Raw genomic sequence first — 16,286 nt, 5'->3', positions numbered from 1 at the left:
ATGCCTGTAATACCAGTTACTTGGGAAGCTGAGGCAGGAGAATTGCTTGAACCTGGGAGGCAGAGGTTGCGGTGAGCCGAGATCACGCCATTGCACTCCAGCATGGGCAAGAAGAGCGAAACTCCGTCTCAAAAAATAAATAAATAAAGTGAAATAAATAAACTGAAAGAAAATAGGATGGTGATTACCACGAGCTGGGGAAGAGGGGGGCATAGGGGAGTTGTTTTGTTTCAAAAATGTGTTTAGTTTGCAAAAATTTTAGTTTTGCAAGATGAAAATGGTTGTGGAAATTGGTTGCACAACAATTTAAATGTACTTAACACTATTGAACAATACAGTTTTAAACAGTTAAGATGGTAAATGTATATTTTACTACAATTAAAAGGCTTATTTTTTTATTTTTTTATTTTTTGAGACAGAGTCTCACTCTGTCACCCAGGCTGGAGTGCAATGATGCAGTCTCAGCTCACTGCAACCTCCACCTCCTGGGTTCAAGTGATTCTCGTGCCTCAGCCTCCCAAGTAGCTGGGACTACAGGCGCTCACCACCATGCTCAGCTGATTTTTTTTTGGTATTTTTAATAGAGACAGGGTTTCACCATGTTGGCTAGGCTTCTCTCGAACTCCTGACCTCAAGTGATCCACCTGCCTCGGCCTCCCAAAGTGCTGGGAATACAGGCGTGAGCCACTGCACCCAGCCTGTTGGTTTTTTTTTTTTTTTAGAGGTGCCCTCTCACTTTGTTGCCCAGGCTGGAGTGCAGGGTGCCATCATAACTCACCGCAGCCTGGACTTCCTGCACTCAAGTCATCCTCCCGCTTCAGCCTCCAAACTAGCCGAGATGGCCAGGCGCAGCCATACATGGTGAAACCCCATCTCTACTAAAAATACAAAAATTAGCTGGGCGTGGCAGCAGACACCTTCAATCCCAGTTATTTGGGAGGCCGAGGCAGGAGAATCACTTGAACCCAGGAGGCAGAGGTTGTGGTGAGGAGAGATGGCACCATTGCACTCCAGCCTGGGCAACAAGAGTGAAACTCTGTCTCAAAACAACAACAACAACAATAAAAAACAAAGTAGCTGGGACTGCCAGCTGTATGCCATACTTGGCTTAAAAGCATTTTGTTTTTGCGACAGGGTCTCACAGTTAGTTGCCCAGGCTGAAGTGCAGTGGCACAATCACAGCTCAGTAGCCTCCAACTCTCAGCCTAAGCGATCCTTCCACCTCCCCCACCAGAGTAGCTGGGGCTACAGGGGCATGCCACCACACCCAGCTAATTTTTTGTAGTGATGGGGTTTCATCATGTTGTCCAGGCTGCTCTCAAACTCCTGGATTCAAGCAATCTGCCCGCCTTGGCCTCACAAAGTGCTGGGATTACAGGTGTGAGCCACTGTGCCCAGCCCCATATTCTATTGGTTAAAGGCAAATTACGAAAACTAGCCACACTGAAGTGAAGGAGAATTAGGCTCCACCTACTAAAAGGGGGCTGCCCAAGAATCTGTGGATATATATATACACAGACATATAAATACACACACATATACACATACACACACACACACACACACACACACATATATATATATATATATATTTTTTTTTTTTTTTTTTTTTTTGAGGCGGAGTCTCGCTCTGTCGCCCAGGCTGGAGTGCAGTGGCGCGATCTCGGCTCACTGCAAGCTCCGCCTCCCGGGTTCCCGCCATTCTCCTGCCTCAGCCTCCCGAGTAGCTGGGACTACAGGCGCCGCCACCACGCCCGGCTAATTTTTTTGTATTTTTAGTGGAGATGGGGTTTCATTGTGTTAGCCAGGATGGTCTCGCTCTCCTGACGTCGTGATCCGCCCGTCTCGGCCTCCCAAAGTGCTGGGATTACAGGCTTGAGCCACCGCGCCCGGCCTATATATTTTTTTTTGAGACGGAGTCTCGCTTTGTCACCCAGGCTGGAGTGCAGTGGCGTGATCTCCGCTCTCTGCAAGCTCCGCCTCCTGGGTTCACACCATTCTCCTGCCTCAGCCTCCTGAATAGCTGGGACTACAGGTGCCTGCCACCATGCCCAGCTAATTTTTTGTATTTTTAGTAGAGACGGGGTTTCACCGTGTTAGCGAGGATGGTCTCGATCTCCTGACCTCGTGATCCGCCCGTCTCAGCCTCCCAAAGTGCTGGGATTACAGGCGTGAGCCACCGCACCCGGCCTCTGTAGATAGATTTTAAAACAGCTTCAGGCCGGGCGCGGTGGCTCACGCCTGTAATCCCAGCACTTTGGGAGGCTGAGGCAGAAGAATTGCTTGAGCCCAGGAGGCAGAGGTTGCTGTGAGCCAAGATCCCACCACTGCACTCTGTCCTGACCCACAGAACGAGACTCTTTCTCAAAAAAACCCAAAAAACAACAAAAAAAAAAGGTGACAGGTTTTCACTCTGTCACCCAGGCTGAAGTACCTTGGCATGATCACAGCTCACTGCAGCCTCAAACTCCTGGGCTCAAATGATCCTCCTGCGTCAGCCTCCTAGGTAGATGGGACTACAGGCATGTGTCACCACACCCTGCTATTTATTTATTTATTTTTCTAATTTTAAATGTTTTTGTAGAAATGGAGTCTCAATATGTTGCCCAGTCTGGTCCAGAACTCCTGGCCTCAAGTGATCCTATTGCTTTGGCCTCTCAATGTTTTGGGATTACAGACAGGCATGAACCACCAGGCCTGGCCAACTTCCGACAATGTGGTTAGATAATTCAAACTTAAAGCTGCTGGAACTTTAAATTATTCCGAGCCTTGAGAGGAATGTTGCTCTGTAGCCTGAGTCACGTAGCATGCAGTTACAACTTCTGCTTTTTCCTGTAAATGATTAAGAATGACCAAGCAGTGCCAGAGATAAGATCGCCTCAGAACATTACTCCTAGGCCGGGCGTTTTGGCCTCACATCTGTAACCCCAGCACTTTGGGAAGCAGAGGTGGGAGGATCACCTGAGCCCAGGAGTTTGAGACAAGCCTAGGCAACATGGTGAGACCACGTCTCTACAGAAAAATTTATTAAGAAATTAGCTGGTCATGGTGGCACACGCCTGTAGTCCCAGCTACTGGGGAGGCTTAGGTGGGAGGCTTGAGCCTGGGAGTTGGAGGCTGCAGTGAGCTGTGATTGTGCCACTGCACTCCAGCCTGGGTAACAGAGCAAGATCTTATCTCAAGAAAAAAGAAAGAAGAAAGAAAGAGTACTCCTCCTCACAGAATGTTAACGCAATCTTCCCTGCAGCATAGCAAGATGTACTAATGAAATCGCTGTAACATATGTACTGGCCTTGTAGCCTGGAATAAACTCTATAGTTAATCATATTTTCTTTCCTTTTCTTGTTTTTTTTCTTTTCTTTTTTATTTATTTGTTTGTTTGTTTTTGGTGAGATGGAGATTTACTCTTGTTGCCCAGGCTGGAGTGCAATGGCGCAATCTCGGCTCACTGCATCCTCCGCCTCCCAGGTTCAAGCCATTCTCCTGCCTCAGTCTCCCGAGTAGCTGGGATTACAGGCATGTGCCACCACACCCAGTTAATTTTGTATTTTTAGTAGAGACGGGGTTTCACCGTGTTGCCCAGGCTGATCTCGAACTCCTGACCTCAGGTGATCCACCCGCCTCTGCCTCCCAAAGTGCTGAGATTACAGGCGTGAGCCACTGCGCCCGGACTTTTTTTTCTTTTTAGAGAGTAGAAGTCTTGCTCTGTCGCCCAGGCCGAAGTGCAGTGGTGTGATCTCGGCTCACTGCAACTACCGCCTCCCAGGTTCAAGTGATTCTTCTGCCTCAGCTTCCCAAGTAGCTGACACTACAGGCATGTGCCACCACACCCATCTAGTTTTGATATCTTTAGTAGAGACGGGGTTTCACTATATGTTGACCAGGCAGGTCTCGAACTCCTGACCTCAGGGTATCCACACGCCTTGGCCTCCCGAAGTGCTGGGATTACGGGCATGAACCACTGAATCCAGCCTCAATGATATTTTCTGAATCTCGTTATTTATGGTTGACAGTAATTTTTTTTTCTTATTTAACATGTATACATGGGAGCCTTCAGAATGAAGACCCCAGCTGGGAGCAGTGGCTCATGCCTGTAATCTCAGCACTTTGGGAGGCCAAGGTGAGTGGATCACCTGAGGTCAGGAGTTTGAGACCAGCCTGGCCAACATGGCGAAATCCTGTCTCTACTAAAAATACAAAATGGAGGCAGGAGGTGCCAGCCAGGTTGTGGAGAGCCTTGTCATGCATGGTAAGACTTTGGCTTTTACCCTGAGTGAAATGGGGACCACTAGAGGGGTTTGAGCAGATGGGACCTGACTTAGGTGTTCACAGGGTTCCAGATGCATGTGGGCTGCAGACTAGGAGGGTTGGGAAAGGAGACCCCAGAGACAAGGTCCCTGTCATAGTCCAGGTGATAGATGAACTTGGACAGATGAAGGTGTTGGGCGACAAAGAGGTGAGAAGTGGATTTTAGGGTGCATTTCAAAAGTAGAGACAGTTAAGATTTCCTGATGGACAAAATGAGGGCTTGAGAAAAGAGAGAGCAAGGCTGGTGCCACCACTAGGGGACCAGAGGCCCCAAGAGCTGAAAGGTTAGAGCTGTCTTCCTCACCCACACAGCATCCAGAAAGATATAAAACACCCATCTCTACTAAAAATACAAAATTAGCTGGGTGTGGTGGTGTGCGCCTGTAGTCCCAGCTACTTGGAAGGCTGAGGCAGGAAAATTGCTTGAACTGGGAGGCAGAGGTTGCAGTAAGCTGAGATCGCGCCACTGCACTCCAGCCTGGGCGACAAGGCGAGGTTCCATCTCAAAAAAAAAAAAAAAAAAAAAAAAAACTAACAAAAATCCAAAATTATAAGGAGGGGGCAACATTTCAGTAGGATAACATTTATATTAAACAATTCAATGGAATATTTCACTAGTTGATATATGCATTATTTTGTTTTTTATTTTTGTAGAGATGGGGGTCTCACTATACTCAACCTTCTGGCCTCAACAGCTCTTCCCGCCTCAGCCTTCCAAAGGGCTGGGATTACAGTCATGAGCCTAGCCAAGGGTGGCTTTTAAATACTCGTGTCTATTGGCCTGGCTGGGTGGCTCAGGTCTGTAATCCCGGCAGTATGGGAGAGCAAACTGGGAGGCTAGCTAGAGCCCAGGAGGTCAAGACAAAGGCTGGGCAACACAGCAACACAGCAGGACTCCATCTCTTAAAAAAAAAAAAAAAAAATTAGCCAGCCGTGGTGGCGCATGTGTGTGATGCCAGCTACATGGGAGGCTGAGGTAGGAGGATCCCTTGAACCCAGGAGTTCAGAGGCTGCAGTGAGCTGTGATCAAGCCACCGTACTCCAGCCTGGGTTACACAGTGCGACCCTTTTATGGAGTCTTGATGGGACCTGATGACTGGCTTGATGTGGGAAATGATGGCATCTATGATGGCATCCAGGGACATCTCCATTTCTTGATTGAGAAATCAATCAATAGAAAAGAGGATTTTCTGCAAATAAGGGGATCCCAGTTCCTCATTTCTCTTCGCTACCCCAACGGTTCCTTGCTCAGACTCAAGCAGTTTAACAGTGAACTTGGTAGTAGCTTGGTAGAAGTTGGGTAAGTCCAACTTCCTTCCTTGTCCTTGAAAAACCTAGGGGAACTCTAAAACGGAAGCAGAACCCACTCCCCAATTTCTCCACTCTCTGAATGAGGAGTGATTTTTTTTGCTTTGTTTTCCAGTTACGAGGTAGGGGATGTACATGAGGTCCTGGAAGGAATTCCTCCTTGGTCATAGTTCAGTCTCTGATTTGTGATCCCGGACCATAGAGAGCTCTTCGGTGGGGTCCTCACGCAGCACGGAGCAGTTACGGATTTGCTTTTTTTGGTAAAGAGGACATCTGGGAGAAACTGCACTCAAACTTCCTCAGCCACACTCAACATGGCAGCTTCCTAGCCACGGCCAAAATGGCGGAACCCTTTGCCGTAGCTGGAGAGACGCTATTTTCCCAAAATGGAGCGAGAGGAGGAAAATGTCCATCACAGTTTCACCCCGCCTCCCGGGGACGGCTAGCACCAATCAGTGGCGCGGAGGGCGAGTACAAAGCCAGGGGAGGAGCCTGCTGTTGCTCCAGCAACAACCACGGAACCCAAGGCGAGCGCGGACGCGGAATATCGCGGATTCCATTTCTCGCAGCCGGGAAGGTCCTGGGAAAGGCGCGAGCCAGGCCTGGTAGGCGCCCGCGGAGAAAAAAACGAGTCAACTCAACCCCATGAACTACAACCCCCGTTGCCGCTTTCGCCCCTCCTAACCGTTAAGTGCGCTAAGGTAGGAATAACGCATGCGCTGCGCTTGGAGGCGTGGCTAAGTCGGCCCGGAACTCAACGCATGCGCCTTATAGAGCTTGCTGGGTGAGGGAAGCGGGGTGGCTGACATGACGCGGAAGGCGGGTCTTTTCGCTCGTGGGCGGGGCTTTCCGCCGACCTGAACCCAAAGAAGGTATTTTAGACCTCGCAGAGTTAAATGCTGGTTCCCCAGACAAGGGTCCCCCCATTTTTTCCAGGCTTTCATGGGTTGGCAATTAGGATCTGTGGTCAAGACCTCAGCCTCAGGGGTGTGAGGAAGCTAGCTTGGAATCCTAGTACTACCCTTTACTTGCTGGGCCTCAATTTCCCCTCCTGTCAAATGGAGATAATATACTTACCTCACAGGGTTGTGATTATATTTTTTCCCATCCCAGGGCCATGGCTGAGGTGCACGTGATCGGGCAGATCATGGGGGCCAGCGGTTTCTCGGAAAGTAGCCTGTTCTGCAAGTGGGGCATTCACACAGGTATTCCCCCAGGCCTGGTTAATTTCCACACCAAGACCCCTAGCCTAGAGGCTGCATGCTCCTTCCTCGACCTGTTAACGCAGCGCCTTAACCTCATCTTCCATCAGCTCTCTGTACTCCAGGCTTAGCCCACACCCTGTCCACGTGAGTCTCAAGCTCCCATCTGTTTTTTCGTTTGTGCAGGGGCTACGGACAGGGTCTCTCTCTGTCGCCCAGGCTGGAGTAAGGTGGTGTGATCATAGCTCACTGCAGCCTCGAACTCTTGGGCTCTAGTGATCCTCCCACCTCAGCCTCCTGAGAAGCTGGGCCTACAGGCACGCACCACCAAGTGTGGCTAATTTTTAAACTTTTTGTAGAGACAGGGTCTCGCTATGTTGCCCAGGCTGGTCTCAAACTCCTGGGCTCAAGCAGTCCATCCGCTTCAGCCTCTCAAAGTGCTTGGATTAAAAACATGAGCCACCACATCCCAGGAAAGTAATTTTGTTCATGCTTCCCCAACTGAGGCCCTGTAGAGTCATGGTATAGTGTAATGGTTAGGGCCATGGGCTGCCAGATCTGGATTTAAATACTAACTCTCCCTTCTATTAATTGGACACCTTTGGACTTGACCTCTCTGAGCCTCAGTTTCCTTGTCTGAAAGTGAAGCTAATAGCAGCCAAGAAGCAGCACAGGTTTGAGGTTAAGAGCACAGACTGCCTGGGTTCAAAACTAGTTATTGCTTGTTAATGCACCCTTGGGCTGATTATGTGACCTTGGGCACTTCTCTTCACCTCGACTTCTCTGTTTGTACAATGAGAGTAATAGAAATATTTACCTGTTGAAGTTGTCATGAGTACTAAACAAATATCAACAGCACTTAGAATAGGAATAGGGCTGGAATATGAAGTGCCCATTCAGTGTTTGCCTGGCTCATACAAGACTTTGATGGGGTCTTGTTTGTAAAGCCTGGGGTATGTTGTTGCCTGGCACAGATAAATGTCCATGAAACAGATGTGGCCATTTGGCATTATCATGTCTTCAGGCCTGAGTCTTAGTCCCTTTTTTTTTTTTTTTGAGATGGAGTCTCTCTCTGTTGCCCAGGCTGGAGTGCAGTGGCGCAATCTTGGCGCACTTCAAGCTCTACCTCCCAGGTTCACGCCATTCTCCTGCCTCAGGCTCCCATGTAGCTGGGACTATAGGCACCCGCCACCATGCCCGGCTAGTTTTTTTTGTATTTTTAGTAGACAGGATTTCACTGTGTTAGCCAGGATAGTCTCGATCTTCTGATCTCGTGATCCACCTGTCTCGGCCTCCCAAAGTGCTGGGAGTACAGGCGTGAGCCACCGCGCCCGGCCGTTTTTTTTTTTTTTTGAGACAGAGTCTCACTCTGTCGCCAGGCTGGAGTGCAGTGGCACGATCTCGGCTTACTGCAATCTCTGCCTCCTGGGTTCAAGTGATTCTCCTGCCTCAGCCTCCCGAGTAGCTGGGATTACAGGTGTCCACCACCACACCCAGCTAATTTTTGTATTTTTAGTAGAGATGGTGTTTCATCATGTTGGCCAGGCTGGTCTCGAACTCCTGGCCTTAAGTGATCCGCCCGCCTAGATCTCCCAAAGTGCTGGGAGTACAGGTGTGAGCCACTGCCCCTGGCCTCTGGTCCTTTTTGATTCTACAGGTAAGTGAGGTAGAAGTTGAGATTCCCAGGAAATCAGGACCCTCCAGTTGATGGAAGAGAGGCAGACTCTGGAGTCAGACTTGGTTTCCAGGTTCCACCCCACCACTCACCTTCTCTGTGACCCTGGGCAGATGCCATCCCCTCTTAGAACCTCAGTTTCCTCATCTGTTCTTCATAGGGCTGTTGGGAAATCTTGCTTTTAAGCAGCCTGACTGAGGGCCTGGTGCTTCCCTCACTGAGCCCAGAAGGGAGTAATGACTAACCTGATTTTTATTACTTCAGGGAGTTGCTGGGGGTGTTGACCCAGCCAAGAATACTGAGGCAGTTGGATGAACGGCTTGGGCTCTGCAGTTAGAGCTGAGTCTGAATCCAGTTCCATGATGGGACCTTGGTCTGCTATAGTCACAGCTATGTCACCAGCATGGAAAACAGTGCTTGGCACACAGCAGGTGCTCAATAAATGTTCATGAACTTACCTTTTCAGAGCCTGTTTCTTTACCTGTTAAATGGGGATTATATTAGCTCCCAACTCCTAGGATCACTAATTTGTCCAAGAAACATTTATTGAGCACCTTCTGTATACCAAGAGCTGGGTTTGTGGTCTTGGAGATCCAGCAGTGTACAAGGTCCCTGTTTTCCTGGGCCATACGGTAGGGGAGACAGAAAATAAATAAGCAGGCCAGGCACGGTGGCTCATGCCTGTAATCCCAGCACTTTGGGAGGCTGAGAAAGGCAGATCTCCTGAGGTCAGGAGTTTGAGACCAGCCTGGCTGACATGGTGAAACCCCATTTCTACTAAAAATACAAAGAATTAGCTGGGCATGGTGGCATGTGCCTGTAATCCCAGCTACTTGGGAGGCTGGGGCAGGAGAATCACTTGAACCCGGGAGGTGGAAGTTGCAGTGAGCTGAGATGGTGCCGTTGCACTCCAGCTTGGGCAACAGGAGCAAAACTCTGTCTCAGAAAAAAAAAAAAAAAAGAAAAGAAACAGATAAACGAGTGCAGTTGGGTGTGGTGACTCACCCCTGTAATGCCAGCACTTTGGGAGACTGGAACAGGAGGATCACTTGAGCCCAGGAGTTTGAGACCAGCCTGGGCAGCATAGTGAGACCCCCGTCTCTACAAAGAAATCACAAATTAGCAGAGCATAGTGATGTGTGCCTGTGGTTCCAACTACTCGGGAGGTTGAGGTGGGAGGATTGCTTGATCCTGGGAGGTTGATTGCAGTGAGCTGTGATTGTGCCACTGCACTCCAGCCTGGGTGACAGAGGGAGATCTTGTCTCTTCCTCCTCAAAAAAAAAAAAGAAAGCAGCACCGTGATTACAGACAGTGGTAAGTGCTAGGATGAAAAGAAAAGATGTGACAGAAACTAGTGTTTGGAGAAGAGGGTCAGGGAGAACCCCTCTGTGGAAGTGGCACTTGAGCTGGGCCCTGAAGGATGAAAACAAAAGCTAGGGATGGGGACATCCAGGAGCAGAGCTTTCTAGGCAGAGGGAACAGCCAGTGCAAAGGCCCTGAGGTGGGAAGACAGAAGTGGGACAGTGAGGCCAGAGGGTGATGAGGGATGGGGAGAGTGATGGGAGATGAACTCAGGGACGGGAGCAAGAGCCAGGCCATGTGGGCCATGGTGGAGAGTGTAAACTGGGGAGTGAGGAGGGAATTAAGAGTCCTAGAGGGTAAATTAAATGAATGCATTGCCTAAAGTGCTTAGCATAGCATCTGGGATTTAGTAAGTACTCGGTGTATTTTCTTATTTTTTTCTGAGATGGAGTTTCACTCTTGTTGCCCACACTGGAGTGCAATGGGAACATCTTGGCTCACTGCAACCTCCGCCTCCTGGGTTCAAGCGATTCTCCTGCCTCAGCCTCTTGAGTAGCTGGGACTACGGGCGTGCGCCACCATGCCCAGCTAATTTTTGTTATTTTTTTTAGTAGAGACAGGGTTTCAGAATGTTGGCCAGGATGGTCTCGATCTCTTGACCTCATGATCTGCCTGCCTCGGCCTCCCAAAGTGCTGGGATTACAGGCATGAGCCACCACACCCGGCCATACTCAGTACAATTTCTTTCTTTCTTTGATTTTTTTTTTTTTTTTTTTTTGAGACAGGGGCTCACTCTGTCGCTGAGGCTGGAGTGCAGTGGCACGATCATGGCTCACTGCAGCCTCAACTTCCCTGGGCTCAGGTGATCCTCCCACGTTGGCCTCCTAAGTAGCTGCTACTACAGGCATGAGCCACCATACCTGGCTAATTTTTATATTCTTTGCTTGGCTTGGTTTGGCTTGGGTTTTTGTTTGTTTGTTAGTTAGTTTTTGAGACAGAGTCTTTCTCTGTTGCCCAGGCTGGAGTGCAGTGGTGCGATCTCAGCTCACTGCAACCTCCACCTCCTGGATTCAAGCGATTCTCCTACCTCAGTGTCCCGAGTAGCTGGGATTATAGGCGTGCGCCACCATACCTGGGGCTAATTTGTGTGTGTGTGTGTGTGTTTGTGTGTGTGTGTGTGTGTTTTTAGTAGAGATGGAGTTTCGCCATTTTGGCCAGGCTGGTCTCGAACCCCTGACCTCAAGTGATCCACCTGCCCTGGCTTCCCAAAGTACTGGGATTACAGGCATGAGCCACTGCACCCATCCTAATTTTTGTATTTTCAGTAGAGACAGGGTTTCGCCATGTTGGCCAGGCTGGTGTCAAACTCCTGACCTCAGGTGATCTGCCCGCCTCAACCTCCCAAAGTGCTGGGATTACAGGTGTGAGTCACTGCACCCGGCTTGTTTGTTCATTTTTTGAGATGGAATCTTACTGTGTCACACCAGCTGGAGTGCAATGGTGCAATCTCAGCTCACTGCAACTTTTCCCTCCCAGATTCAAGCAATTCTCGTGCCTCAGCCTCCTGAGTACCTGGGATTACCGGCACCTGCCACCACTCCAGACTAATTTTTGTATTTTTAGTAGAGATGAGGTTTTGCCATGTTGGCCAGACTGGTCTTGAACTCCTGACCTTAGGTGATCCGCCCGCCTCAGCCTCCTAAAGTGCTGGGATTACAGGCATGAGCCACCATGCTCACCGTGCTCAGCCTTAATTTGTATATTATTTGTTTTGCCATGTTGGCCAGGCTGGTCTTGAACTCCTGGACTCAAACGATCTGCCTGCCTTGGCCTCCCAAAGTGCTGGGATTACAGGTGTGAGCCACTGTGTCTGACCACTCAGTGCATTTTAGCTATCATTATCACCCCTCAGTAGGATCGAAATTGTTGTGTGTGTTTCAGGATGTGCTCCTGGAGGGTACCCTTGACCTCCTCTTAATCCTTGGACTAGGCTTGTAAATGTGGGGTGCGAATAGTAATAAAATGATATTGAAGACTTACCCGTGCTCACTATGCTCATTATCCATTCATGGATTAATGGGTTAATGGATTAGTGGGTTATCATGGGAGAGGAACTGATGGCCTTATAAAATGAGAGAGAGATGTGAGTGGCATGTTAGCACACTAGCCTTGGGACTCTTCAGAGAGTTCCCCCAGCAAGAAGGCTCTTACCAGATGGGGCCCCTCCACCTTGGTCAGTCTCCCTTAACTGTGAGATAGAAATTCCTTTTCTTTGTAAATTACCCAGTTTCGAATATTAAGAGTAACAGAAAACAAATGAAGACAATGGGGAATGCATTATTAGCCCTTTTTATAGATGGGGAGACCAAGTCATAGATGACTTGCCCAAGGTTGCAGAGGCAGGAAGAGGTAGTGCCAGGATTTGAACCCAGATACTTGGTTCCAGAGTCCACGCTTCATAACCCCTACCAGTAGATGCCACAGAGCAACAGTCCTATAGCCACAGTGGCTTCCCTTCCCAGTGGCTGCCTCCCACCCCTCTATGTCCCCGCTGTCACTGCAGGGGCGGCGTGGAAGCTCCTGTCAGGCGTGCGGGAGGGCCAAACGCAGGTGGACACCCCCCAGATAGGGGACATGGCCTACTGGTCCCACCCCATCGATCTGCACTTCGCCACCAAAGGTCTTCAAGGTGGGTACCACACCTGGTCCCGGGGCCAGGCTGAGGGGAGGGGACGAGTAGCCTCTGAGGCCCCTCGGTCTGGGAACACCAAGACCTGTCCCTGCTCCCCATACCACGTGGGTCCCTTTTGCAGCACGTCTGGCCCTGGAGAGGCTGAGCTAAGACTTTCCCAGGCCTGCTCAATAGGCGATCCCAAGTTTGTAGGATTAGGGCAGAGTCCAGGGTGGAGCGGGAGATGGGAAGGTGGGGGTCAGGGTGGGAGGGAAGGTGGCATTCAAGTAAAGAGACAAACTGAGAGTTTCCAATAAAGAGGAAGCCGGGAGGCAGGGTCTGAGAGAGGCAAGGGCTGTTTCTCCAGGAAGGGGCTCCTCGGCTTGAAAGTAGAGCCACTGCTCAAAGGGGAAATCAGTACTGGGGGAGGAGCGGCATCAGAAAACCTTTTGGTAGGAAATGTGGGTTCCTGAAGATGAGTCGATTCTGAGAAATTGCCTAGGTAAATGTGCCGTATATTTCACCAATATAAAGAATGTTTACCTGGTGCCTGCCCTGTGTCCAGCCTGTGTTGGGTGATGCCAGGGAGACACTGGGGATCAAGGCAGTGCCCCTTAGCCTTCTCCTCACAGAGTTCACCATCCTATGGAGGGGACACACCTCTCTCCAGACAGTGGCACCTGAGTGGGCAGGACTAAGATAGGCAATTTGGAGAGGCCGTGGGAGCCCACAGGAAGTGCCTGACTCTGTCAGGGAGGTCACAGAGGGCTTCCTGGAGGAGGGGGCTTCTGCGCTTTGCTGTGAAGGGCCAGTGGAAGCTAATAAGGCAGAGGGATAGAAGAAGGTTCTAGGCAGAGGGAGCTACATGTGGAAGACTCAAAGGGGAGAGTGAACCAAGGGTGTCTAGCGCACTGAGGGAGAGCGGGACGGCAGCAGGGAAAGGTAGCAGGGGACAGTTCATGCAGGACCTCGAGTGCCAGGCTGAGGAGCTGAGGCCATCTCCTGAAGGCACTTGGGAGCCAGAGCAGGTAATGGACAAGTGAGATTTCACTTTTTTTTTTTTTTTTTTTGAGACAGTGTTGCTCTGTTACCCAGGCTGGAATGCAGTGGCAAGATCTCAGCTCACTGCAACCTCCGCCTCCTGGGTTCAAGCAATTCTCCTGCCTCAGCGTCATGAGTAGCTGGGACTACAGCTGTGTTCTACCATACCTGGCTAATTTTTGCCTTTTTTTTTTTTTTTCTTTTAAGTAGAGATGGCATTTCACCATGGTGGTCAGGCTGGTCTCGAACTCCTGACCTCAGGTGATCCGCCTGCCTCGGCCTCCCAAAGTGCTGGGATTATCGGTGTGAGCCACCGCGCCTGGCCGAGATTTCACTCTTAAATAATCTTTCTGTCCTTTAAGCTGGAGCTGGGGAAAGAAAAACTTTCCGGTGCTGTGCGGGTGAGGTGGGCAGCTCTAATCTTTCAGCTCTTGGGGCCTCCGGTTCCCCAGTGGTGGCACCAGCCTTGCTCTCTCTTTTCTCAAGCCCCCATTTTGTCCATTAGGAAATCTTACTGCCTCTACTTTTGAAATACACCCTAAATCCCACTTCTCACCCTTTTCTCGCCCAGCACCTTGATCTGTCCAAGTTCATCTCTCACCTGGACTATGACAGTAATCTTTTCTCTGGGGCCCCCTTCCCCAACCCCCGCTAATCTGCACCCCACATGCAGCTGGAACCCTGTGAACACCTAAGGTCCTGTCTCCGCTCTGCTCAGAACCCTCCAGTCGTCCCCATCTCACTCAGGGTAAAAGCCAAAGTCTTAGCATGCATCACAAGGCTCTCCGCAACCTGGCTGGCACCTCCTTCCCTTCTCCTCACCTCATTCTGCTCTAGCCATGCTATCCCCACCAGGCACACTCTGTCGGGGCTCCGGCCATGCCGTCCCCACCAGACACTCCCCTCTCAGGGCCCTGGCACTTGCTGTTCCCTCTGGCTGGGAACACTCTTCCTCTAGATGGCCACATGGCCTACTCCCTTCCTTCCTTTTAGCATTTGCTTAAATGTCACCTTCTTAGTGAAGCTTCCTTGATCCCCTTCTACAGCCATATCCCCACCCTCACCCTACCCAGCTCTGTTTTTCTCCACAGCAATTACCCCCATCCGATCTAACCTATAATTTGCTTATTTACTGCATTTGTTGTCTAGGATATCAGCTTCACGGGGGCAGGAATTTTTGTCTGCCATCCATGTTCATGTCCGCCGTGTCCCCAGCTAGCTAGAACAGGGCCTGGCACAGGGGAAGGGGTCAGCATGAGATGAGATGAGCTGGATCTCCAAGGGTTTTGACTACTAGACTGAGGAGCTGAACTGTGTTCTGAGGACATGGGCAAAGCTATGGAAGGAAAGATGTTTCCAGATGCCAGGTGGAAGGTGGATTAGAGAGGGGCAAGAAAGAAGGCCCTGGGCCCAAAGAGAGCAGGGCAGGAACATGAGGAGGGAAGGCAGGAGGTGACCCTGACAAGACCCACGATGGTTACCTGGGGACTGGAGGAGCAATGGGCTGCCCTGACATGGGGTCATGGAGGAGGATAACACAGAGAGGAAATTCAGCAGAGGTCTGATTAGAAGGGCCTTGAATGTTGAAGAGGTTGGACTTTTTTTTTTTTTTTTTTTTTTTTGAGACGGAGTCTCGCTCTGTCACCCAGGCTGGAGTGCAATGGCGCGATCTCGGCTCACTGCAAGCTCCGCCTCCCGGGTTCACGCCATTCTCCAGCCTCAGCCTCCCGAGTAGCTGGGACTACAGGCGCCCGCCACTGCGCCCGGCTAATTTTTTTCTATTTTTAGTAGAGACGGGGTTTCACCATGGTCTCGATCTCCTGACCTTGTGATCCGCCCGCCTCGGCCTTCCAAAGTGCTGGGATTACAGGCGTGAGCCACTGCGCCCGGCCGAGGTTGGACTTTATAGTGAGGGCACTGGGGAGCTATGGAAGGATCCTTAGCAGGGGAGTAACATGGATTTGGAAAGATCTCTGGCAGTTGTGTGGGGATAGATGAGAAGATGGGAGTCTAGAAAGGAGGCTGGGTTGGAAACCCTGGGACAGAAACCCAGAAAGGAAAGGACTGGGCCTGGGGTCTCCGGTGAGTATCAGGGAGGGGGGAATCAGGAGCAGGAGTCTGGTCACCACCCATCCCTCCTTTCCCCTCTCCCTGCTTTCCTGCAGGCTGGCCCCGGCTCCATTTCCAGGTGTGGTCCCAGGACAGCTTTGGCCGCTGCCAGCTTGCAGGCTATGGATTTTGCCATGTGCCCAGCAGCCCGGGCACACACCAGCTGGCCTGCCCCACCTGGCGGCCCCTGGGCAGTTGGCGAGAGCAGCTGGCACGGGCTTTCGTGGGTGGTGGGCCACAGCTGCTGCATGGGGACACCATCTACAGTGGGGCCGACCGCTATCGCCTGCACACAGCTGCTGGTGGCACCGTGCACCTGGAGATCAGCCTGCTGCTCCGCAACTTCGACCGCTATGGCGTTGAGTGCTGAGGGACCCTGTCTCCAACGCCACCACCATCCACACCCTGGACACCCAGTGAGGCACAGTGGTCAGGAGCACGGACTCTGGAGACCATCAGAGCTGGACCCCAGCTAAGGACTCCTGTCCTTGCTAGGACCTCTGGGTCCCTCTGGGCCCAGTTTCCCTATCTGTAAATTGGGGAGAGTAAATGTATGGGGTCGCAGGATGTTGGATGACAAGAGGCTGCTTAGCCACATGGGAGGTGCTCAGTAAAGGAGAGCAATTCTTACAGGTGTCTGCCTCCTGACCCTTCCATCCCTCAGGTGTC

At 50.8% G+C, this 16,286-nt stretch overlaps 2 protein-coding genes across 3 annotated transcripts in view; one reads left to right on the top strand and one right to left on the bottom strand.

Moving 5' to 3' along the window:
* BCKDHA (branched chain keto acid dehydrogenase E1 subunit alpha) overlaps positions 1-16,286 on the bottom strand; it is a 446,963-nt gene that overhangs the window by 397,817 nt on the left and 32,860 nt on the right. The window lies entirely within an intron of this gene.
* Positions 5,349-16,251, top strand: B9D2 (B9 domain containing 2). Of its 2 annotated transcripts, none has more exons than XM_050768555.1 (4): positions 5,349-6,317; positions 6,730-6,821; positions 12,360-12,485; positions 15,674-16,251. In XM_050768555.1, exons 2-4 carry the CDS (start codon positions 6,734-6,736, stop codon positions 15,985-15,987), a joined length of 528 nt encoding a protein of 175 aa, XP_050624512.1. In that variant the 5' UTR covers positions 5,349-6,317; positions 6,730-6,733; the 3' UTR covers positions 15,988-16,251. The 2 variants fall into 2 exon arrangements, with proteins under 2 accessions (XP_050624512.1, XP_050624513.1); XM_050768556.1 differs by lacking the exon at positions 5,349-6,317 and adding an exon at positions 6,336-6,488.

This window comes from Macaca thibetana, chromosome 19 (assembly GCF_024542745.1).
Source record: "Macaca thibetana thibetana isolate TM-01 chromosome 19, ASM2454274v1, whole genome shotgun sequence".
Classification (NCBI taxonomy): domain Eukaryota; kingdom Metazoa; phylum Chordata; class Mammalia; order Primates; family Cercopithecidae; genus Macaca; species Macaca thibetana.
This window is presented reverse-complemented; position numbering and strand designations above follow the sequence as displayed.

Excerpts from the sequence above, each read along its gene's own strand:
- B9D2 (XM_050768555.1), top strand. The coding sequence starts at position 6,734 with ATGGCTGAGGTGCACGTGATCGGGCAGATCATGGGGGCCAGCGGTTTC. Across the intron at positions 6,822-12,359 it reads CAAGTGGGGCATTCACACAG|GGGCGGCGTGGAAGCTCCTG; the intron begins GTATTCCCCCAG and ends CTGTCACTGCAG. Across the intron at positions 12,486-15,673 it reads CGCCACCAAAGGTCTTCAAG|GCTGGCCCCGGCTCCATTTC; the intron begins GTGGGTACCACA and ends GCTTTCCTGCAG.